Below are 25236 nucleotides of genomic sequence, written 5' to 3'. Positions count from 1 at the left end.
AGTTAGAACAGATTTTCTTTGTTTCGCATGAGAGATTTTCTCTATATTAGGTTTTGTCTGTGCTCTTCTCAGTGATTTGAAGTAGGCAAGACTCAGTTGGGAAAAGGAGATGTCATTTGATTTTACTAACATCTGGCTCATGGCAGCACCCGCTGCTCGTTCACGACAGTGTAGAACGGTACGTGCTTTCACATCAGAGTCAAAACACCACAAAAGTCTCCAATAACACCAGAGAAAGTCGCTAGATTTGTCACTAGTAGCTTTTGACAAAAGAAGTCGCCATGAGGGTTTGGAAAGTCGCCAGATTTAGCGAGAAAGTCGCCAAGTTGGCAACACTGGCACCAACTAAATGTGTCCCCAGAGCAACATTGGACGTAACAATAGTTCCTATCACATATAAAACCAAACAAAAATCCATCTTCATAAAAACAAGTTGTACAAATAATAATATATAAACAAGCATATTGAAGCTACTGCAGATGGAAAAACAAACGCAGTTCACTTACCAAAGCTGCTGTTCACTATTTAAAGACAAAGTCCATCCTCCTTTTTTTGTTAATAAAGAGTTTAATCCCACGGTTGTTCAGTATATCCGTGGGTTTTAGTTCCAGTAAGAAGTATACTAATACATGTAGTGTATTTATGAAAAATGATTAAATTATAAAATAGCTATAACTTTGTGATTCTGTCTAGGCCAGCAGAGAAGGCCTTGCAGGCCCTGACGGCCCACCACTGACATTTAGTAATGCATATCTAATGTAATACAAAAACAAATTACAAATTCAAGACAAAGGTCATTTCAACAGAAACAAATCAAGCATTTCTTGCTTATAATATATAGTATGTGCTTTAACGTGAAGGCAGGGGTAGACTTTTACCATAAACCACCACAGGAAGTGGACGCTTACCAACACTTAAAAATGCATTCCTCTTAAGCACTTTTTGACAGTTGTCTTAAACTGGTTTGTATTTATTGTGTATCAATGATCTGTGATTCTAATAGACTTGTGTCTTACTTGTGTGGACCTGTGAGTGATAAACTTGTGTATCAGAGATCTGTGGACGACGTGCGGAGGATCCAGAAGAAGCAAGAAGTATGAAGCAGACATCCTCCGGTTGATGCTCATGGTGAAAACACTATGTAAAACAAATATTTAATGGCCCAAATAGATAATACAAAGCAAAAGAGCGATGGTAGTATGATATGTTATCAAGATAATTAAACATAAAAAAGGGCTCGGAGCAGTTATTCGTTGAAACACTGGGATGAAAAGCTACCCAGCGCTCTGCAGACTTTGTTCTGCCAGAATAAGGGGCTATGTGGTACATATCACTTCAAATGTTGAGTTTGATATAATTACTAAATCAGTTTTAGTGTTTTTTACTATTATGAGGGTGGACTTAAATACATCATTAACTTAATGCTAATTCATAACTTGTCTGGGCATGATCAGGGCTCGTCTAGTGACAAAGACAAAAACATGTTCAATTCACATTGTTGGTGTGTATCTCAAAAAAGGAGGCGACACTATTTTCTCCCTTCATCTTTTTTGTCATATGGTAAATTGGGCTTAATTGACAAATTGTTTTATTCATTTTAATGTGACTAATTGGCATTCTACAATTAATATTAATACAATTAAATAATGTGATTCTTCGTAACTTTCGACTGCTGATCTTTGAAATTTGGCTTTTTCTTTTGGAAATATTTTTTTACATCTTTAAGACGCAAGGTTATACTGGTCAACGAAGGGTACATTTTTGTATTTGTTGTTGGGACTGAAGTTATCATCAGTTAATGTGGCCTCCTTTTTGCTGAATGAGCGGTGCCTTTCAGATTACTGCGACCACAGAACTCTGCTCCCCGGTCTCATCAGGGTTTCCGGTCAGTTTTGGGAAAGGTGCTTCTTCGAGAGCAGCTCTGCGAATAACATGTAATGCTGAACCATAGTATTCAGCATTACATGGAAATGGAATGATACATCAAATGTTGTGTATGACTAGAATCGGCTCGCTGTATACCCGGGTCGGTCTCAGGTCCTAGAATTGGAGAAATTCTGCCTAAAAGTCCGAAGAACAAATCCCCGCTGTCATACAGAGGATGAGTTTGCCGCTTGACCGCTTGAGAGAGTGCAATCACGATCACCGATCCTAGGAAATGAGAAATTCCGCCAACAAGTTTGAAGAACTAACCAATTACCACTGAGCGACCTTAAGTAAGAGGCTTTTGTCTGGGCAGAGATAGGTCATAGAGTGTTTGTAACCTTGTTTTGTTTTAAGTGTAACTGTGTTCGTGTGTATTTTACGGACCACTGAGTCCCGTTCAGTGTTGTGTAACATAACTGTTGTGCTTGTTGCTGCTGTGATAGCGTTGTTCCACGCTGCTGTGCTTTGTTGTTTCTATCTACCATTGCGAGTAAAGTCGGTAAACTGTACTTTAGAAATTAAAGGTTCAGTGCTGCGGCTGCCAAACCTGAGTTCACTAGTCAGGCTTCTGTGTGATAACATTATAGTTACTGTACTTTACTGCTGCGGTGAGGATCTGCCTTGTTTTGAGAGCTTTCTTCCTCTTTTCTCCTTCTTTCCAAACTAACACACACTCACACACATATACGCCGTTACCCTTATTTCTTTCACACGTAACGTGTAAGTGCGGCCTCCATTGTGTATCTTATTCCCCGTTAAATAATTGTGGCCTCACCGCCATTGTGGAGTATTGCATGAGGTAACTACTGTATGTGACTATGTCCGTTTTGTTTTTCCCTCTCTCCTCCGTCATTGTCAAGTCTCGCATGGCGTAATCACTTACGAGACTATGTCCGCCATTTGTATCTTTTTCTCTCTCCTCCCCCTCCTACACACTTATAATTACTTCTAACTTTACGAATGTAAATATTGGAAAACTGTGCATATTTGTGATTGTATGAACAAAATAACTTATCATGGTTACTCATGTAGCCTGGTGAGGAGAGACAGATAAGTAGAAGGAAAATGATGCACACCAAAGAAGAGAAAAGACAGAATACTTATGTGGTCATTACTAATAACATTTCAAACACAGATTATCTTCCTCTTACTTTGATGACATATCACAAAAAAAAGATCTTTCAAGGTTCAAGTAATATGTTTGTGTCTGGTAAGCCAGAGCAAGGACCAATCAGAATCCTGTGAAGAGCTATTGGTAGCAAGGGGCGTGGCTTAGGATGTGTGTGAGAGGTGACTGTTTGTTCTAAACAACAATGGCAATAGCATCAGTTCTATCAGAGCTGCAGAGTATTTCTTCATTGAAAGAAGAGCAAAGAACGACACTGAAGGCTGTTCTCCATGGAAAAGATCTTTTGATCTTCTCTCGACTGGCTTGGTCAGAGTTTGATTGACAGATGGCTCATCCAATCAGCTGCCACGTAAGTCTTGAAAGTGCCTGCCCTCCTCAAAACAGTTTACAATGACGGCTTCTAAGAAGTTTCTGTGTAACAAACCATCAGGCGGATCAGGTTAGTCTTCCTCAGATCAAAGTGAAGACGTGCACACATCTATTTCTGACTGAAGCTACCTGGTAGAATGTTGGGAGGATTCAGAGATGTCGGGGTAATTCTCTCATATACACCGCTTTACTGTGGTTTGTCAGATGTTGAATTGACAAACAGGAGCACTGAGGTTAAAGAGCTTTAGTGGCTTGTAAGTGGAAAAGTGAAAAATCACAGTCGCTGATTGCTTCCAACATTCTTCTACCGTTTTCACCAGTCACAGCCTCGTTGTTTTAAGCCGTAATCTCTGATGCAGTCTGTACTTATGAAGAGGCAGGAGGGTGACCCATGCTGCTCCTCGGGGTGAAAATCAAACATGACACACTGTGCAGAGTCTTTACCGTTCAGCTGAGATGCCTGATATAGGACTGAAAATCTTTAGTGCTTGTTTGAGCATTCAGCAGCAGGACTGAGGAGAAACTCACTCGCTGTGTTATGACTGAGCTGAGGGTTCACACAGCAGTCACAGAGCAGTTATACTGTGTGGATAACTCTTGGTTTGTTATGGCTGCAGTAATGGAATCGTGACGATCAACGTTTTCTAACCTGTCTTGGTGTCCACAGAGAAGTACGGCTGGCCGTGAAGGATGCTGTAGACGATCCGTGCACTGTTGCCATATGTGGGGTCATCTGCATCGGTGGCAGTCACCTGAGTCACATAGGTTCCTTAACAAACACACACACATACACAGGTTATGTAATTATGTGTTTTCTCTTCTAACAGAACAATACATCTCTGTCTGCGTATTGAATATCGAGATCTCAAGTTTTTTCGAGATAACAAAATAAATATTTTGGTAAAAGGTTATTTTCTTCCATTTATTAAATAAACCAAAGATTATTACTCTTTTACTATAATGACATATTTGATCATGGTGACTGATGCAGTGTCAGATCCTGGAGATCCTTTAATGATCATCAGTGCATCAGAGCGTGTAGTAACAGTGTTTTACGTATGTCGGGTTCATCGATGGGCTGACATTGATTCAGTCCAGCACAATAAGAACGCGAGTAAAACAAGGCTCCAGATGCAGCAGATACTGCTGCCTGAAACATTGGATTATTTAGGTAGACATGTGGCTACCTAAACCATATTGACATGGAAGAGCAGAATCATGACAAATCATGACTGACACAATAAAAAATGGGTTTTCTCGTCTCTGCCATTTAATCCAATAAACAAACAGTCAAAGCATAAGCCGATTAGCTAAAGTAAACCTCAGGCCGACGCTACACATGAAGATTAAAAGATAACCAGTTTGGTTGAATTTGACATATTCTTGCCCTGCTGTAAGGCTTTCTATTTTATAACTGGTGACTATAAATGTAGATTGTATGGACCCAGTAGTGGAGGTGAAATGCTGCTTGTTTGTTTGGAGCATGTGGCCAGGTGTTACACACTTCACCATTAAGATAGCTGTTAAGGGGGAGCGCCTTGGTAGCCGGGTGATAACCTGAGTACAACCTCTTTCTCTGGGGGAGAGATGCCCCAAAACAAATATTTAAAAAGAAACAACGGTATCTGTTACATTGTATTTAGGTGTCAGCTTGGTTCAGATGACAGCTTGACAGGGAAAAAATACAGTCAGGGAGTGATCTTCAAAGTGTCACTGTGTTTATCAAATTAATATTCATCTTGGCTGTGGCTCTACAGAATAATAATCATTGTATAGCATCTCAATAGCAAGTTATTGTCTTTATTGAACATTGTGCACAGACAGACATTCAGCAGGTCAATGGACATTTTTACACAGTTAAGTTATCAGTGTGTAAAAGTAGACAATCAATATAAAAATAAGGTATCCAAACATATAAAACAGAAAAGTCAATATACCTTAATCAGGGACTAGAGAAAGTAATTCTCTAAAATATGAGATGGTGAGTTTCCCTTTTTGCTTGTCATAAGGGTATCTATGTACATGCATTATGTATGCTTGTCATGTAACTCAATGGATTATTACATTCATATGTCGTGACTATGTCTTTAGGGGTAATTGTTATAGAATGTCCAGTCTAGTAATCAACAAACTTCTCTCGGTGACTCCAAACACAATTGAGAAGGGTCCTGACAAAAGAGTAGCATCCGTGTTTCTGTCTCAGGTCTTCAAAAGGTAATTTAACATCACGTCAACACATTTGGAAATGATGACGTTATGCAACATTTTAAAGTGAATTTTGCTTTGTGATTTCCCAAAAAAGTTTCTTTGGGTGAAATCTCATTATAGTTCTGAAGTTCTTTCCTTTCATATTTGTTTTTTACATTTTATGTCTGTCAACTTTATCCACCAACTTTGAAACAAGTCACTCAAACATTAACATCATGGTGAGATTTCATTAACTGATTTCTACCTCCCTCTCTCCTCCAATGACATCATCAGGGTTATTTGTCCGGAGCCACGTAGCTCTCCACATGACAACTAAAGTGAGCTTCATGTGTGACATTGGTGGGTTTCCCCTTTAAGAAACAGCACAGAGCTGTACCGCTACAATACAAATGCATGTTTTAGAAAGAGTATTATTTAAAAAAAGAACGTGAGAAGTCACAGCTCCACAGGAAACGGTCCTCCAGGAGCTTTGAAAAAAAAAAAAGAGAAACATGGCTGCATCTATTCTTAGCAGTGCATTCCTCATAGATAGGATTATGCTTTTATCATATGGATACTTGCTGTTCCCTACCACAGCTAATCCGCGATACAGTTTGTTGCTGTATTTCTCTGCAACAGAAACATACTGGGCTCACACTTGTTCTCTTAGAGCACTTTGGTCCTCAGCTGAAGCATTAACAACTTAAAGCCTAAAGACCTTGACTGTTAAATTACCTCTCAGTAATGGCATTTAGCTGACAGATGGGCCACTAAGTCTGGCTTAGTGTGAGTGTGTGTGTTAACTTAATAAATCCAAGTTGAACCAAAAACCTTAGGAATTAAAGTCCTGTATCTGATCAGGCAGGTCCCTGTGAAGTGTGTAGATGTATGAGAACACACTGGTGCAGAGGATCACAAAGTTGCATTGAGAAGACAAGTGTAACCACAGCCAGTGTTACTCATTGGGGGGGGGGGGGTTGAATGCCGGATTATCGGTTTCAGAAAGTTACAGAAAATATACACAGCTCCCTCTAATCTGATAACCGAGAGGTGTGGAGGGTGTTCTGAAGCTGTTCAACCCTCCGACAAGAAGCATACTGGCAGCTTAACGCTGTATTAATCAACAAACATGTGACCTGTTTGAAAAAAAACGGCTTGTTCGTGGTGAAGCTAAAATCTTAATTTAGAAATATCCGTCCATGTATGATTTAGTTTATAAAGGTTAGCAAGGGGTTAAAATGCTTCGAATTAGTTTCTAGTTTAATGTCTATTTCCTGTCTAAAATCACACCAGTCAACGACTAAAGGATTATAACAGTGAAGAGAGCGCCAGTCAAATGGCGTGTGACCTCTGCCCTCCCTTTGGACTGCTTGTAATTATTATTCTACTCATGACATTTAACTTAACTGAATTGTCCTGCAGCTTAAAATTCAGTTCATACAGTTGTGAAGTGATGTCAACCAAAAGAGCCACGATATTATATTCTTGTCATTTTATAATGAGAGGAAATTGTTTGCAGGGATTATGACTGTGCTTATCTAAACCACTTGTTTCAGCCCCATTCCCAGTGAATGAATGTGTTGGGATTCTGATCATCTCTTTTTGGATTTGAGTGGGTAGGTTTGCTCAACAGAGTTGTTCTTTGTCTCATAGTGGTGCTTCACATTGCTGCTTGTCGTCAAGGTCTCTGAACACATGAGACATCCTGGTTTTGAACTGTGGGAAGAATTAACATTTCACATTCTGTCCATTCTTGGTTAAGCTCTGGTCTCTTTGACCACATTTGGTTTTTTTGTAGAACGCCAGGTGAAATAACTTCTCTGACTCTGACCGGTTTTGAGACATGCTGGTAACGCTTTTCATCTGTTTCATTTACTTAAAGTTTTAGAGAGTGCTGATGGTCAATTGGACCATGCTATGTTCCTCCTGCATCATGGGGAGGGGCAGTATTTTCTAGTGTGATTTTTGATATTAATTCTTTGGACAAAGTCCATCCATCCATCCATTTTCCACCGCTTATCCGGGGTCGGGTCGCGGTGGCAGCAGGGCAAGCAGGCCGACCCAGACCTCCCTCTCACCGGCAACATGTTCCAGCTCATTCTGGGGGATCCCGAGGCGTTCCCAGGCCAGCTGGGAGATGTAATCTCTCCAGCGTGTTCTGGGTCTTCCCCGGGGTCTCTTCCCAGTTGGACGTGCCTGGAAAACCTCCAGTGGGAGGCGTCCAGGAGGCATCCTAATTAGATGCCCGAACCACCTCAGCTGACTCCTTTCGACGCGAAGGAGTAGCGGCTCGACTCCAAGCTCCCTCCTGATGACCGAGCTCCTTACCCTATCTCTAAGGCTGAGCCCGGCCACCCTACGGAGGAAACTCATTTCGGCCGCTTGTAGCCGCGACCTTGTCCTTTCGGTCACGACCCAGAGTTCGTGACCATAGGTGAGGGTAGGAACGTAGACCGAGTGGTAAATTGAGAGCTTTGCCTTCCGGCTCAGCTCCCTCTTCACCAAGACGGTCCGGTGCAGCGCCTGCTTTACTGCTGCAGCTGCACCGATCCGTCTGTCGATCTCCCGCTCCATCTTACCCTCACTCGTGAACAAGACCCCGAGATACTTGAACTCCTTCGCTTGAGGTAGGCACTCCGTCCCCACCTGGAGGGAGCAATCCACCGGTTTCCGGCAGAGCACCATGGCCTCAGATTTGGAGGTGCTAACTCTCATCCCCGCCGCTTCACACTCGGCTGCAAACCGTCCCAGTGAATGCTGGAGGTCACGATCCGAGGAGGCTAACAGGACCACATCATCTGCAAATAGCAGAGAGGCGATCCCGAGACCCCCGAAACTGACGTTCTCCGCCCCCAGGCTGCGCCTAGATATCCTGTCCATGAAAATCACGAACAGGACCGGTGACAAAGGGCAGCCCTGGCGGAGGCCAACACCCACCGGGAACGTGTCTGACTTATTGCCTTTGGACAAAGTGTTTTTGGCATTGTATCATCCTAATGTTAGGTAGCGCTATACGTTCATGTTTTGTGAGGATTATAGTTGGTGTAAATGGTTACGTCTATGCCAGTTTGTGAGTGAATGGCCTGATCAGCCACCATATATGATTCCCCCATGTCTCAGTCGAAAAGGTCTGTTTGTGCTACTCACCTCTCTTAGTTAGTTCTGTTTATGTTGATCTCTTTATTGACCCAAAAGTATTTTTTTTACCTCCTTTTGCCTTTCTAAAATAAAAATAAAAAATCCAAAAAAAAAACTGTCTCTCTGGTCTATTCACTCGGTCCATGACCTTAATGTTGAGTTAATATTCATATTAATATTATTGTGTACTTTTGTATTTCGATGGTCTGGCAACATTGTTTTCTTGAAACTTGCATGCCAATAAAGTAAATGAAATAAATAAAATAAATGCCCTCTTAACTCAACTTCTAGCAGTCCTACCTGTTGGAGACATCTCAGGGACACAGGCGCTGTAGGGACCATCAGGAAATCGTGGCTCGTTGTCGTTGATGTCCTGCACCTTGATGATGAACTCAGACTGAGGCTCCAGAGGGAGGCCTGTGTAGGTGTCAACAGCCTGGGCCTTCAGCGTGTAGTAGGACTTCTCCTCCCTGTAAAATATCACATGTTATGTTAATGCACTAGTATTAATATGTCTAATCAACAGAGACTACATGAGGATTATGTAGTGAGGCTCTAAATTATCTGTTTCATGGTATTTATGTTTCTGTGTGTGTGTGTGGTTTTGATGTCAGCTTGTGCTGATTCCAACTATGTGGGTTTTACAGATATTCTTATTATTTTGGATGAATGAGTGATAAATACCAAGAAACAAAAACAGATATTAAATATGGATAGTTGAAATAATGGAAGTCCCTCTCTTTGTCCACTGACAAACTACCAATACAGACATACTACCCTCGAATGAACACAATCCACGGATAACAATGTATGGGATTAGGTTTAAAGTGGGAATACTGTGGGCCTGATCTTACAGAAATAATGACACGATCACAACCTCTTAACAGCATATTACATGGTGGTGGTACTGCATGTGTTAAAATGACTTGTCAGCACCACTGAAACAATACTAGAAAGTCAATAATGTCCTTTGTTGTGATGGACACATGAATTCTGAAGCACCCACGTTAATATATGCAACGTACAGAGCTAGTGACGTAGTATAAACACCAAGAGAGACCACTTATAGTTCAAGAACAGGGTTGTTATGTTAGTGACATTAGTGGCATGTTTACTTCGTTAACGTACTTATTTTAAGACCTGTAATGTTTTTCTTGAACCTAACTGAGATCACGTTGCTGGGGGCTGCGATTAGGTGATTACATTAGAATATTATTGTCATTGCAACACCTGCAATGTCTCCCTGCTTTTCCCCCAGTCTATGTTAGAATTAATGATATTGGTTACGATTAACCACTTCGTAGTGTGCTCCCCATTTTGTAATGTCAATCTCCAGCAGTGAATATGACTGTATTATTCAGGAGGTGTAATTTGTACTGCAATGCAATGTAAAAAGTAACATATAATGCATCGAAGCAGATAGAAAAAATATATGACGACTTGTGAATTAGTAGACAGATTATTAAAACTGATGACAAAGCAATCTCTTTCCTGCGTAGGTGTGGGAATTGTGATAGAAGTTACTGTAATTTGGTCATTAAACCCAAACTTCATCCAGATCAGCCAGCAGAAGTAGCTTGGACAACGATGAATCCTCATCATGTGGGACAGGATTCTGTACCGTACTAGTCACAGGCCAAAACACAGCTAGGGTCTAAAACAGTCAGTGATCCGGGACCAGAAAGACAACCAGTAACCCTCATTCTAGATATATGCTGATTTGCTCCTCGGACATTGGTCTCAGTTTTGTAAGAATTTTTGAAAAAAATTACAAGTCTGCGCCACCCGGGTGCCATGCTAGTGTTCCAACGGCCATTATTCCAAAACCCCAAAGGGACATTTTTTCGGACTATTGGGGTTTTGGATTAATGGGCCATTGAGACCATGGATATTCCCCCCTTCCCCGTAGCTGTCCATGAAAGGACTACTGCCCATAATCCTGCCAAAACTTTGATCCGTCAACATTTACCTGCATCGTCTCAAACACCTATTATAATGCCTTTACCATCATCAGAAGTAGTAGAACTTCAAAGTTCCAGGCTTTGATGAAATGTCTCCAGATTTCTAGGGTCTGACCAGACAGCGAGATGAAAATAGTTGATTACGTCCTGGCAGAATTTAATAAAGCTTACAAACTGTGTGATTTGAACACTGCAGTACTGGAAAGGATTCAAATTTGAAATCACTGTGCATGCATTTAGATCTTTTAGCTTTATCTGCTATTTGCCCCGACACAGAGTATTCTTACAACATTGTGGCAGAGGTCTAGATGGCTCCATGGGATACTCAGATGGCATTTTTAGAATTGAATGTACGTAATTGTAAAAAACTTTTATTCATAGAGTAATCCTCAACTAGGGAATGGTCATTTACTTGTCCTGTCATACATGTACATTCACTGCCTGATATTTCCTTATGTGTACTGGATCCCAGTCACAGAATGGGACAAGCCTGGACCTTTGGTGAGAAAGAGCCTTAGCCAAAGGGAGTATGAACAAATAAGGACCCTTGAGATGGGTGTGCTCAAAGGTATAAGAGATGTACAGCCTTAGTTTGGTACCGTGCTCTGAGCATTAATATACAGTAGTGTGACGATACTGTTAGAGATTTTTGTCTCGCTCCTCTTTTGTCAAAGTGGAATTGCAAACACCTTACACACCTGTTTCCCATTAGCTCATTGCTTTGGCCTATTAGCTTGTTAATTTGTAAATTATACAGCAGCTGTCCACAGGAATAACACTCCAAAACTACCTCATGTTAGCTTTATTATAGCAATTGGCAATTTGCAAGATTGGCAAGGTTAGCCGTACATTCTACCCATGGTCATTATTTAAATGTAGCTTGTATTACCTTTGATGAAAAGACACAAAGTGAGCAAAGCTGAGCAGCTACTCAATACTATATGTTTTTTTGCCTATTTAACGCAGAAACATTCAGAAAAAAATGCCTAACATTGATGATGCTTTAATGATGGTCTCCTCTATCACTACTTTGATTTAGATGTGATTTAAACTTGCTTCAGTGGTGTCTTAACATTTTCAGGTGGAAAATAAAAGACAAGTGGCTGTGATGTAAGCGCTGCCTCTTGTCAGTATGATTCTAGAAGGCCAAGTTTGAGTACCGGATCAAGGAATTTAATGGCCTCTCATTTGCCAAAACATGGCACACTTTTACATAATACTATGAGACAGGATTTCACAACTTTGGAACGGAGCAGCGACAATCGTAAACTGTACAAGTATGCCCTTCCATGATTGCATAACGTAATATACCAGGAAAGTGTGCTTGATCATATTTGATTGACCAATACAGCACATTGCTGGTTGACGCTGCAGTGTGTTGAAGAATAAGTTGAGCCACACGATGCAGAGGGCTACATTAGAACGAGTGAGGGGGCTGTGTAACGTGTCTGAACACGCTCTCTCACCCAGCTGGACCTAACCAAGGACATTTCAAACCTTTATTGATTTCCCATTACATCAACACTTAAGTAGAGCAAGACTTGAAAGGGTTTGTTTTTCCTTGCTCATCATTGTTGGTAGCAGTTGGTAGCACTTTACGCTAAGCTAGTGTCTTTACTACTCTACTGTTTGAAGCAGATCATTTCTAATGACCCATTCCAAGACGGAGAGACTCATGTGCTACTATAGATATCCTTTACTCACTGATTACAATGTAATAAACAGGGACACATTGTTCAGATGAATTCTTCTATGCAATGTAAATCAATCTGTTTATTAGATGCCACTAATTTCTCTACTAGAAGTTTTGCATTACATTTAGGACATTTATTTCTAAATTGTTATTAATGTTGATGAGTACTGACCTGTCAAGCCCCACCAGCGCATGTATATCTCCAGTAATTTGATCAATGATGAAGATGGACCCAGCTCCTTCTCCTGACAGTGTGTACTTGACTGCATTGTCTCCATTGTCTATGTCTGTGTGGAGCTGCAGAGGGAAAGAAATACACGGAGAGGCACAGAACATGAAATCATATAGCTCTGAATGCTCCAACTACAGCTGCACAGTCAGTCACAATGAAACATGATATAAACAGAACATGTGTTACAGCTAAAGCTACAATGAGGAACTTTATTTTTCTGGTTATTTTGGCGTTCCCTGTGGACTAAAGCCGTAGTGTTTCCGAGCACCAGAATCCCTTTAGAAAACCTAATTCCACTGCAGCAGGGTCTGACAGTCTGCTCTGCTCAGTCCTGGTTCTCCCGTGCCTCCCGTGTCAAGCATTTTAATCGAAAGTAAAGTTTCTCAAAATATAACAGAAAATGAATAGACACAGACACAGTCCTGATGTAGTAGATCAGCTGTGTTTCAAGTGTTTCAAAATGACGACCAAAGATGTCAACCTGTTTCTCCCAAGACTGTCTGTCACATTACTTATTGCACAGTTGATTTCCCTTTTTCTGTCATCATTGTCCTCCTTTTCCTCTTCTTGTCTAGTATATTTATCTCTTCTGGCTGAAAATACACTTTTCTGATGTTGTGTTTCCATCAGCTCTCTGTCCTTTTTTTTTTAAGGTGCATGTGTTACCGCAGTCATAGGTCTCTGAAATTATGCATTAAGGACGTGCAGATTTAAAGAAGTTACATGCGACTCATGTTGCTAAAAGGAGGTGAAACAACGTTAGTGCCTTTAAAAATAATAAGCTGAGGTAAAAATGTAACTTCTCTGGAATATTCAACAAACACTTTTTGTGTTTTACATAATGTATTTATCACTTGATGTTGCTGTTGTTAGTTCTGAATACAGATATTTCAAACAATGACTTTAAGACTTGTGTGAAGAATGCTAATGATCTCACAATGTGCTTTTGTTGGGAAGCCATGCCCCACAGCGACAGATGGAAGTGCCACTGCAAAGGTCAGGCAGACATATGTAATGAGGACAATGAGGTGATAGATAACCACCCCAAAAGGCCACAAGAGCTGCTCATACATCCTGCTGAGAGACTAACAAACATGAGAGTTCTATATAGGAACTGCAGCAACATAACCAACTCTGCAGTGTTATGAAGGTAAGGTTCAATATGAATATGAAGTCATGGTGTAACCTGTGTTTATTTTGATTTGTCACAAGTTTTATCATATTCCGAAGGCATTTCTGTTTTATGATATATGTTTACACATATTGTCCATTAAAAATAGTTTCAAATGCAAGGTAAAGGAGGGATTGATAGAGGAGGAATTCAAATCAATCAAAGCACTAATGTTTTATCTGAAACATGCTTTAGGGTCACTGCAGTCTTATTTGATTTCATCAAAGGTAGACAGACAGATAGATAGGGAACCAGTCAGGTATGTAGACCGGCAGGTGTGTAGACAGGTGGATAGGTAGTCAGTCAGAAATGTAGACAGGTAAATATGTAGACAGTCAGGTATGCAGACAAGTAGATACATAGACAGTCAGGTATGTAGACAGGTAGTTAGGTAGACAGTCAGGTATGTAGACAGGTAGTTAGGTAGACAGTCAGGTATATAGACATGTAGATCAGTAGACAGGTATGTAGGTAGACATGTAGGTGTAAGTAGGTAGAGCTTATTACAGTCCTGTGACAGCCAGAGATACCAAACCTTTTTGAGTATCTGACTCATTGATTGTTGAGATGTGAAGAAAATGTCAACAAATATAACAAAAATGTTTGTATTCTACAATTACCGACCATACCTTTTTGTCACATAACGGATAATACGTTCCTCAGTATATGGAACCTCTGTAGGTCTGTCCATCTCGTGTGGACAATGATACATTGTTGCCTCACACTGGCTTTTTACAAACAAGCCAAGAAGAGTAAAGAGGTGGCTAATGCTCAGGTTCAGGTAAGGTTGCAAAATAATTATTAAACATATAAAACAAACAAGAGCTATGCATACAATCTTATAAAATCTGATTCACACAGGTCACATTGCATTGACAGCAATAGGATCGTCTGACAGCAAACTCTGTTTACAATTCTTGTAGTTTCCTGGCATATAAACTGGATGTTTTAATTACTCTTCTTGCAAGTTGTATCTCAACCACAGCACAAGACCAAGGTGGGACGTTCTGGAATGTTGAGTTTAATCCTATCCATTCATTTATTATGTATAAAGGTACACATGTATATCTACGGAAGTCTGTCTGTGTCATGATAACGAGGTCTATCTATGTTGTGTAATTGTTTAATTCATTAATTAATTCAATCTTTAATTGTTCAGGTTTTATTCAGTGATTCTTATCAAACTATTTGGTATCATTCTTTGTATCACGACTCTGTCAGTAAGTCCGAAGTTTTCCCAATTTGTCCAAAATTGGGTGGCGTCCAAAATTTAATCTTATGTTACATTCTGTTTGTCAAACTAATGGTGGCTTATGGCGTAAGCTAAGTACCATCATTATGTTATGCAAATGTATGGGTTTAGGAATCATAATTGAATCACTAATAATAGTTACATAAATTGATATTAATAATTATTTATTAAATTTGCTACCAGCAACAACGCTACATGGCTCTAACTTCTTAGCCCGTTTTGGTTTAACTGTTTGAGTTTGCCCACCTTTCCGTTTCATTCTAGTAAGACTATTCTGAGGAAGGTGGTTGTATATTAATAATCAGACTTTTTCTATGGATGAGAGTGCCCATCTATAGAAAAGGAATTTACTGTTTGTTTGGACATAAGGGTTATTTGGTGTAATGCTGTTCCACTGGAATACACATTGAAATGTTAATGCACTATATTTCGAAGCCTACGGTGTTCTTTATTTTCTTAGTTCTATCTATAACATTATAATCATATAAAATGTTTTCCTCTTCTCCCCCGTTTTAAAAATGTACAAAAGGTGCAAATATAACTCTATAGAGCTTGGTCAGGATTCCTCTCTACATTATACTTTTTTAGTAGAAGTGAGGGCAGAAATTTAGCCCAGTAACCTTCGGACCAACTCTGAACACACAAGACTTCATAGAACCTCATTATCCACTATTTTAGTTGGACATGTGGCCTGTCCACATTCTGTGCTTGGTGCAGCTCAGTGTGAAGTGTTTTTAGGACAAGCAGTGCAAACATGCTCCTTCATTTGAGTGGCCTGTTTGCCTGCTGGAGGAAATTGGTAATTGATGAGACGTGCATGTGTTTGTTTGGTTGTAACTCCTTTGGTCCAAGCAGGACTCCAGCTCTGTCGTCATAATCTTCTAAACCTGTCCTTCTCCACAGATCCAGCTAAAGGTTTTAGTGGCATAAGGTCATGTGATTCCCTCTGCCACCCTCCTACCAGGCAGCCTTTCCTCCTCCAGTGATCCTGCTATTAGCACTAACAGCAGATTAATCAGGGACCCGGGTGGAGCCCGGCTGATTGAAACTGACAGCCTCTTCAGGCCTTGCACGTGTTACCTCCCCATTTGTAGGACCATAGAGCTTAGACAAGTTTGCCTGTTAAAGTACTCTTTATATTCCTAATTGACACTAATGTATTCATAAGCAAATCAACCAGTAATGTATGCACATGTATCAGACTAAAGAGCCTACCTACTAGTTATGAAGCAGGCCTCTATATATTCTACCAATGATGTGTTGGATTTTACTGTTGAATGGGTTACACATGGTATTGTATTGTAAATAGCTCTCACTGGGGTAATTCAATTTTGTGGACTGACGTTGTGAAACCTCGAGTTCAGCATTTTGGCTGTCGGCATTTTTTTTTCTTGGAACGAGAAGTGACACGAGAGCAGAGGTAGCCAACGGGCACCTGGTCGCCCGCAGGGAGCACGTGAGTCGCCAGCAAGGCATGTTCTAAAAAAAAAAAAGGTAGAGCTTATTACAGTCCGTCTAAAGATTTTAGTTGCTGTTCTTTTTGAATCAAAAACGCTTGCATTAATGTAGATTTTAAAATGCTAATATTTAATATATCATTTTAAAAACAAAAATGTTTTATGTATATATGAACTCTGACTTTGTCTGAAGTCAAAGTTCAATATTCAATATATAAACCGCCATCTCACTCTTTGCTGAGACAAGGAAGCGGGCGGAGCTACGATGGGGAGCTAGATGTGGTTTTTACATCTGAACAGTGAAATAAAAATCTGTGTCTCATTTGCGGGGCAACTGTTGCGACGGCAAAGCGGCACAATGTGTTACAAAAGCTTCCGTGCTAACTACCCACCTAGCAGCGCACTACGGACAGAAAAAGCCAGTGACTTAAAGGCAGCTTTGGGCAAACATCTTTTTTCACGAGGCCGATGATAAAATCACAAAAAGCAACTGAAGCTTCGTTTAGAGCTGTGAATTTTTTGATAAAGAACAATAAAGCCTTTTCGGACGGGGAGGTCTTGAAAGAAGAAATGATGATAGCTGCAAACACTGTGTTCAAAGACGAGAAGTATGGTCCCGATACCATCTCCACTCTCTCCGATGTCCAACTGGGGGCAAGTACGATGGTTAGAAGAGTGTCGGCTATGTCCGAAAACTTGACGGAGCAACTGGACCGGGATCTGGTTAAGTGCAGGTGATTTAGCATCCAGTGCGATGAGTCCGTGGACAGCACCAGTACAGCTGATGATGTTGATCCGAATGGTGTTTGATGATTTCTCCACAAAAGAAGAAGTCCTCACACTTCTGCTCCTGAATACAACAACGAGGGGAATTGACATCTACAATGCGGTGAAGAGGTTCTTTGTGGAGAAAAAGGTACCATTAGAAAAGCTGGTGCTGCTGACAACAGACGGGGCTCCCTGTCACGATCAGGCTTTGCCTTGTGTGTTCTGTGTGTCTTTGTGTAGCTTCACCCTCCTCACTCCCTCAGCATCAGCCTAACTCCCTTCACCTGCCTCTAATCAAGCACTCCCTCCTCATCAGCACAACTCCCCTCACCTGTTCAAACCACTTTATAAACCCCTGTCTCTCACTCACTCATAAAATACAACCTAGCAAATTTTAGACACATCAGAAACTGTCTCTCTCCAAATGCAGCAAAGATATTTATGCATGCCATGATCCTTCCTCATATGTCCTATTGCATTACATGTTTGGGGCAGGCTGGTGAAACAGCCATAAGACCTCTCAAATCTTTATATAAGCAAACAATAAAAATTCTGGACAAAAGGCCGTTGCAGTTTCACCATTGTAGGGTATTGGAGAAGCATAATAACAATTTTAGATTGTTCTCAAATTTGTGTCTGGTCTATAGACTTTTAAATGGTTTGGCCCCTCCTCCACTCCGTGACTTTGTATATACTCGCTCAGCAACTTCTATTAGATCAGCGAGAATATCCTCTACAGGAGACTGTACAATACCATTTCGCCGCACTACTTTTGGTCAATCTGCCTTCACTGTAAAAGCAACACACCACTGGAACACCCTGCCTGAAGGTGTGAGGAGCTGCAGCACTATTAGCACTTTTAAAGCCAACTTAAAAAGTATTTTAAAAACTGCACAACACTGCACACACTGACCTCAATTCTTGTGGTCTTTTCTGACTTGATTTTATTGACACACATTCATTTTTGATGTGCCATTTGTGTGTAGCGTTGTATTGGGTGTCTTGTATGTTTTTTGTGGTATATCTCTGTATTATGTCTTTTCCTTTTACTGTGTTATTGTCTTGTCCTTTTTTGACCTGCCAAGGGACTGCAGATGCAAATTAGCTTAAGCTACAATCTGGTACAGTGCATTGAATGGAGACATTTATGTTTAAACTGTACATGGTCCCTTTTAAATAAATAAAATAAATACTCACTGCCAGGTCATTGTTTGTGTTCTACCCGCCCGTTTGTCTTGTCCTGTTCCCGGTTTCCCACGTCTGCCTGCCCTGCCTCGTCCTGCTGGATTTGCCCCCTCGTCTCTTGTCTTGTCCCTGGATTCCCTGTGTGTTCTTGTAGGTGTTCATTAAATTCCCACTTCACTCTACTTCTGGTCTGCGTTTGAGTCCTCCATCATGCCCCGTGACACTCCCGCTATGACGGGCCGGCATGCAGGCTTCATTGCGCAATGCAAAGGTGACCCAGACTTCTCAAAAATTCTACATTACCACTGCATCATTCCCCAGCAGGCGCTATGTCCAAAAGTCCAAAAGGCTTTGATCATGTGATGACTCCTGTCGTGAAGATCATAAATGGCATCCACTCCAAAGCCAAACAACACAGGATATTCAAGGTGCTATTGGAGGGGCTGTCAGCTGAATATGGTGACCTGTTGCTACACACAGAAATCCCATGGCTCAGCAGGGGACGAATTTTGCAGCGTTTCTTGTCACTTTTGGGACAAGAAAGAGTTCATGCAATCCAAAGGGGATTCTGCTCGCTGCTCGAGGACACTGAGTGGATACTTGACCTTGCCTTTTTAACGGACATCACTGGGAAACTGAACCATTTGAACTGTGAGCTGCAAGGCAAAGGTAAAACTGTCGCTGACATGATAAGCGCTGTAAACGCATTTAAAGCTAAGATGAACATTTTCTCTGTGCATTTACAGAGAAAAAAAGTGCTGCACTTTCCCTCCATACAGTCGATGTTGAATGACAATGCTTCTGCATCTGGGGCTTTTGGCAAAGCTGTAGAAAAGTACTCTTAAGTCATAAACAGACTAGGGCAAGAGTTTGAGAACAGGATTTGTGACTTCGATCAACTTGAGCAATGTGTGTCATTCGTTTCAAATACTTTCATGCATGTGGACATGACATGCATTGCTGAGCAACTAAGTGCTACATTCAACTTGTTGGACAGGTGGAGATTGAAATTGTAACGTTGCAAAATGACCACCTCAAAACCCATTAGTCTGCACCAAACATTTGATGTACAAAGGTGTATGCACAGCAGCTATGAAAGTTGCCTGCCTTTTTGGTTCAACCTATCTCTGTGAAGCGTGTGAATCTTTTTCATGCACAGGATATCAAACGTTATGGTTTAATTTGATACTTGAGCCACTCGTCAATGATCTGAAAGTACTGGAGACAGAAGGACTTACAATTCTAATGTTTAAATATGTGATTCATGGTATCATAGTTCAGGTCACTGAGGATAATCTCAGGTTGCACTGCCTGTTTGGCTTTGTGGAGTCATTTGGGCCTCGATATTGCTGTCCTTTCTGTCTCCTTGAGAAACATTGTTTTCAAACTGTATTCTGTGAAGATAACCCGGAATTTGTACTAAAAACTGTCACAATGCATACGCAGCATTGTCAAACTACACAAACAAATCCTACGCTACCTCATTTATATGGTGTGAAACGCATTTGTCTGTTGAATTCACTTCAGTATTTCAACAAAGCCAACAATTTTTCTGTAGATATAATGTATGATATTTTAGAGGGAGTTGCCCAGTTTGAGGTCAAACGTGTTCTGCAGTACATTCAGGACAACTTCTTAAATGCTGAACAACTGGCGGGTAGAATACATGCCTTTGACTATGGTTTCAATCAGCAGCGAAACTGTCCACCAAGAGTAAAGTTGTTTGATGCAAGCAATGATTTGGGGTTGAATGCCATACAGTCTTGGTGATTATTGCGTAATATGCCTCTGATATTTGGTGATTTAATACAGACAGATGATAAACACTGGTATCTTCTACTTGTGCTTCTACAGATCGGGAACATTGTATTTTCATCAGTCCTGTCAGAAGGCATGACCATTTACCTCAAACATTTAATCATTGATCATCACCGCCTATTCAAGCACCTATTTCCTGCAATCAATCTCTTGCCAAAGCATCACTTTATGATACACTACCCTTGTAATATTAGGAACATCGGCCCAGTTCTGCATGCGTTATGAAGCCAAACATAAATTCTTTAAGAAACAGTTGAGTTTTAAAAACATTACAATGACATTAGCCAAAAAGCATCAAAGTTGTATGTGGATGTACAGTATCAGGAGTCTTTCAGCAAGGAAAGATTCACTTTAGGTCCAGGAAAGATGTGCCGTGTGCCAGTTCCAGACGGACAAGTCGCCGTCACCCAGGAACATAGACAGCCAATGCCCCTCCCAGAGCCTGATCCCGACTCTAGTCGACCCATTCCGCCTGCATGCCTACAACCGCCAAAATCTGACAACCACCAATTCAGAAGTCTTTCATTTGTTCGCTGAAAAACGCTCAGAACAAAGGCATATGACACTCTGACCTCTCCCTTGCAATCAACCAGCCTGTAACGGAACAGGGGACACCCTGGGAATCCCAGAACAATTGGCCTCCAATTTCACAAACTTGCGCAGTGAATACCATTAAGCGTCAGCAGAACAGAGGAAAACCAGAGAATCCTTAGAACTGTCCACAAATCTCAGATTTGACCGCCAAGCAAGAACGAGATCCAGCCCTTCCAACCATTCGACAGCCGGAGTTGAAACCCACGTGAAAAGGGTCCCGACAACTACCACTGCTTGAATCGGAAGAGCTGCGAGCTCGCCATTCGATACAGCCAAACTGCAAGGTTTTTTTTTAGTACACACCTCTAAGGGCCAGGAACCGGTCCGTTGGGCCATCCCAACAGACCCAGGGGGGTGATAGATAAATCTAGAGTTAGGTACACTGTTAAAAAAGACAACTAGCAATCGTTGATCTCATAAATGTTTTCAAATTAACCTTACTCAGAAACAAAGCTTTGCCATATGCTACTAACAAAAACGTGCCTGGCCAGCAAACTACTCCCTACCGTTGCCCTAGTAAGTAATTTCAAAACGGTTTAACAAGCATTTCTGAGTGGAGCCTTAATTTTCTTGATGGAAACCGCGTAACGACGGCGCGCATGCATGTTGCTGTCATGTATGGGGTTTTCGCGTCTGAGTCGGGGCTAAAAGCGATGCGGAGCGTGGTGGTCGGACATCTTGTGGAGGGAAAGTTTAACCACGTGGGGACGAAGTTGGACATTGTCGAACTATTTGTTGACTTGAAGTTTGCCTGGTTAGGTAAGTGTGTTTTTTTTACAAGACAACCAATGTTATCAGTAATGTGCACTGACCTATTTCAACTGACAGATGAATTCAATGTGTTCAACTAGCTAGCTACCAAATTTAGCTTTGTTAGCTACGTTATTAACTGTGTAGAATGCTGTGTCAGCCCCACTAAACCGGTATAACGTGATGTTTACGGCTACATGCAGCCTTTACTGCTTCGGCAATGCGCCAGCGCTATAGTGGACACTTGAATTGTATTTGTTTAACACAGGCCAGTCTTTCCCGGTGTGCTGTGGAATACTGTTTACCCAGCTAAACACGGTCCAGTATGGCGGTTACATTCACGTACAAGCCTCTTTTTTTACACAGCCTCTTTACGGCAGTAATGTATGTAACGTTATGTATGTTTTGTGTATAACGTGGGGACATGCAATATGGGGTAATATCATTCCGGTTGGCCGGCAGCCGAGGTAACATTAGTAGCATGGTGAATCGATGTCTGTTCAAATTGGGGAGCTGGCCGCTGTTTGGTTATAACACTGTTGTGTTATAAGTCACTTTGTTCAGAGTAAAAGAAAAAAAGCCGGCCTGTGAAGCATCTCTTTAACGTCAGTATTGCAGGGGTCCGGGACGACCCAACAAAGTTCTTCCTGGAGTGTTTGGTAAGTAAAATTGTGATATTTCATCAAAAACATTTTATTCCATATGTCTCATTTAAAATCTCGCCACGAAAAGTCCCTTAGCTTTAACCAGATCCTGTAAAAAGCGTTTAATTCTGCGTTCCTCAGCACAACTTAGAAGCCATGATTGATTTGGCGGAGACCAAGAGTCATGTGACGAAATACCGTGAAACTTCGACTGAATTGCAGGCTGCTGAACACAGTGCATTGAGGAGAGGACATGGTTGTAAAATGTAAATAGTTCAATACAGCAAGACAGTTCAGCAAGTGGGAGCTCTCTAATGAACATTTATTTTTGTTCATTAAGTCACTGACCACTGGTGATATTGAAGTAGAAGCGATAAACATAATCTAACTATCATTACTCCATGATCTAAAAGTAAAGTGCCAAAATCTAATGCTTATTTACTTTTTTTGCTGAGAGTCAGATGTTTTGATTGACTCCACTCATGTCTGCACTGTAAATATGGAGATGCAGCCAGCAGATGCTCAATTTAGCTTAGCTCAATAAATTGTCATCCACACAAACTTTTTTGGCCAAAATGTCCTATATATTTCCATCAAAATATCTTTTGCAAACACAATCATTCATTAAACGGTGGTGTCTAAATGTTTGAAGTATTTATGTTTGACTATTTATTTTGACTATTTATTTTTTTTCTACCCAAATCTAAGATCCTGATCATCCAAATCCATGGCCTCAGCCAGTGCCTGTGCCATCCTGGAATCCTCGGGGCCTATTTGAAACTACAACCTGTAAGTGGTAGATCATTTATGTATTGTTTTAGTGTTTCTCCTATATGTATTTAGTAGTGGTATGTCAAGGAGGAGACAGCTCCGTCTCATCTTTTTAAAAACTAACAAAAAACCCAAAGTCATCGAGTTGTATGTCATGTTTATGTCATATTTTACACATTTCTTTTTCAGCATTAATGCGGGAAATGCTCACTAAGCAGGAGATGATTCTCGAGCAGCAAACACACATCCTACAGATTCTGCATCCAAGAAAAGAAGATGTGTCTCAATTTGAAATAGATGAGGGTCTCCTGCCAGTAAAGGACCAGCAAGGCCGCCAAAGTCTTGAAAGCCAACTTCAGGAATCTGACTTTCGATCAAAACTGGTGAGTGAGACAGTGAGTGAGTGAGAGAGGGTATTCTTTCTGACAAGAGGCACACGTATACATTATTTTTTCATACTTTAGATAATCCACCTCAGCCTGATTGGTGGAAGTGATGTGAAAGATACAGTTTGGCGTCTCGTGAAGCACCTCATCACAAACACCCTCGCCAAGGACACCAATTGGAGAGGAGTGAATGGGAAAACCTCCATGGCTTCCCTACACCTGAAGACAGCTGTAATCAGTAAATACTCCTCATAGTTCAGAATTTCACCTCATTTTGTTTGTCTGTACCAACAGAAACTTTAATGTCTTTGGGAACTTTTTTCCACATCAGCTGCCGTAAGGAAGAACCCTCTAACATCGAGGGCTTCTGAACTTGAGGTTGAGATGTTTATGAAGAGGTGGCTGCAGCTGGCAGCGGATCGAGAAGGGGGCAGAAGACGGCGAGTCAAAATCTTAGTGTCATCTCCATGAACTTGGTGTTGAATGTAAAAAAAAAAGATTACACATTTTAATGTGTTTAATACATCAATACTGACCAAAATTTTAATTAAAATTGAGTTGAATTGTATATTTGTTTTTGATTTCTAACAGAAATACACATACATCTATATCAACATATTTGTGTACTTATCAGGGGTAATTTGTGTTGCACTATCCTCTGTTCCTCAATGTGTTTTTGCTTTTTCTTTAGTCTGTCTTTGTGAAAAGCTAAAATATGATACTGGGTATTTTGGTATTTTCTTTATATTTTAAGCAAGATGCAATCTACAACGTATTAGCACTTGCTAATGTTTTTGTATGTATATAAACACATTATGGCAACATTTTAGCATTTAAAAACTGCAGCTCAGCGAAATTGTATTAATATTATTAATTTATCACGTTTCAGCTTTTAAGACACATGATGAAAGAAATGCAAAAATACCCCGTGGAACAGAGGTTAGCCAAGAGGTGGCGTGGGATTTTAGGTCTCCATGGCAACAAGACAACCCATCATGCAGTACATAGGCCAGGTCTGGGCCAGCAGCACATTCGTAATCTGATATCCGTGTTGGGCCAAAGCTGGGGTTAATTATAAAAAGTTAGAATGTTGTATGTGCGCCAGAACTGGGCCACAGCATTTTACAATATGTTTAAACGCATCGGGCCAGGTCAGGCCCACTTACGTTTCATCTGACAGTCATGCTGTATATTGGCCAGTTTCGGGCCGAGGACCCGGGCGTATACTGGGCCAGAAGAAACTCAATCATGTGGCCCAACAATGGGCCGGATGAATTTTGCTATCTGGGTAGGCAATAGTAAAGTATAGACGATGTACATAACTATTAATACTGGGTGTTAGGGTTACATCCTACTGAGAGCGCCTAGGGCGTATAGCCGTAAAAGACTTTCAGAAAGACAATAATTCCGAAATCTTAACGACTCAGCTACGGGGTGAGATAAAAAGGCTGACGGTATTGTTCCGACACCTCCGTGAGGAAACTAACCCACGCAGGTCGGACAGCCGACGGAGTTACCACCGTGTTAGGTGCGCAAGCCTACCCCGCTTTCCCCAGGGTGGGATCCGTTCACGCTACAATGTATATATATATATATATATGTATATAATGTATGTATATATTAGTGCTGTGCAACGATTACAATTTTTAATCGCATGATTTTTCTGCGCAAAATTCAATAATGAATTCAAAAGTAGTGTATTGCGCACTTTTATTTTAAAAGTACTGCTATATGAACAAAAGTGCAGTAACATTTGGTTTGCAAACACTTTAAACAAATAAGGTGCTTTTTAACAGCAGTATTCC

At 40.9% G+C, this 25236-nt stretch overlaps 1 protein-coding gene across 1 annotated transcript in view; it reads right to left on the bottom strand.

The window, feature by feature from the left end:
• Positions 1-25236, bottom strand: part of LOC142935516 (cadherin-12-like) — a 59284-nt gene that overhangs the window by 29296 nt on the left and 4752 nt on the right. The window contains exons 2-4 of the mRNA XM_076079925.1: positions 12576-12700; positions 9050-9219; positions 4074-4193 (exon numbers count right to left, since the gene is read on the bottom strand). Of these exons, the coding sequence (XP_075936040.1) occupies positions 4074-4193; positions 9050-9219; positions 12576-12700 (415 nt within the window). The remainder of the gene's footprint in view (positions 1-4073; positions 4194-9049; positions 9220-12575; positions 12701-25236) is intronic.

The sequence above is a fragment of the Anarhichas minor genome, unplaced genomic scaffold (genome assembly GCF_050575085.1).
Source record: "Anarhichas minor isolate MPS153535 unplaced genomic scaffold, ASM5057508v1 ptg000006l, whole genome shotgun sequence".
In the NCBI taxonomy this organism is placed as follows: domain Eukaryota; kingdom Metazoa; phylum Chordata; class Actinopteri; order Perciformes; family Anarhichadidae; genus Anarhichas; species Anarhichas minor.
The sequence above is the reverse complement of the archived record's forward strand: the minus strand, read 5'-3'. Positions and strand labels throughout refer to the sequence as shown.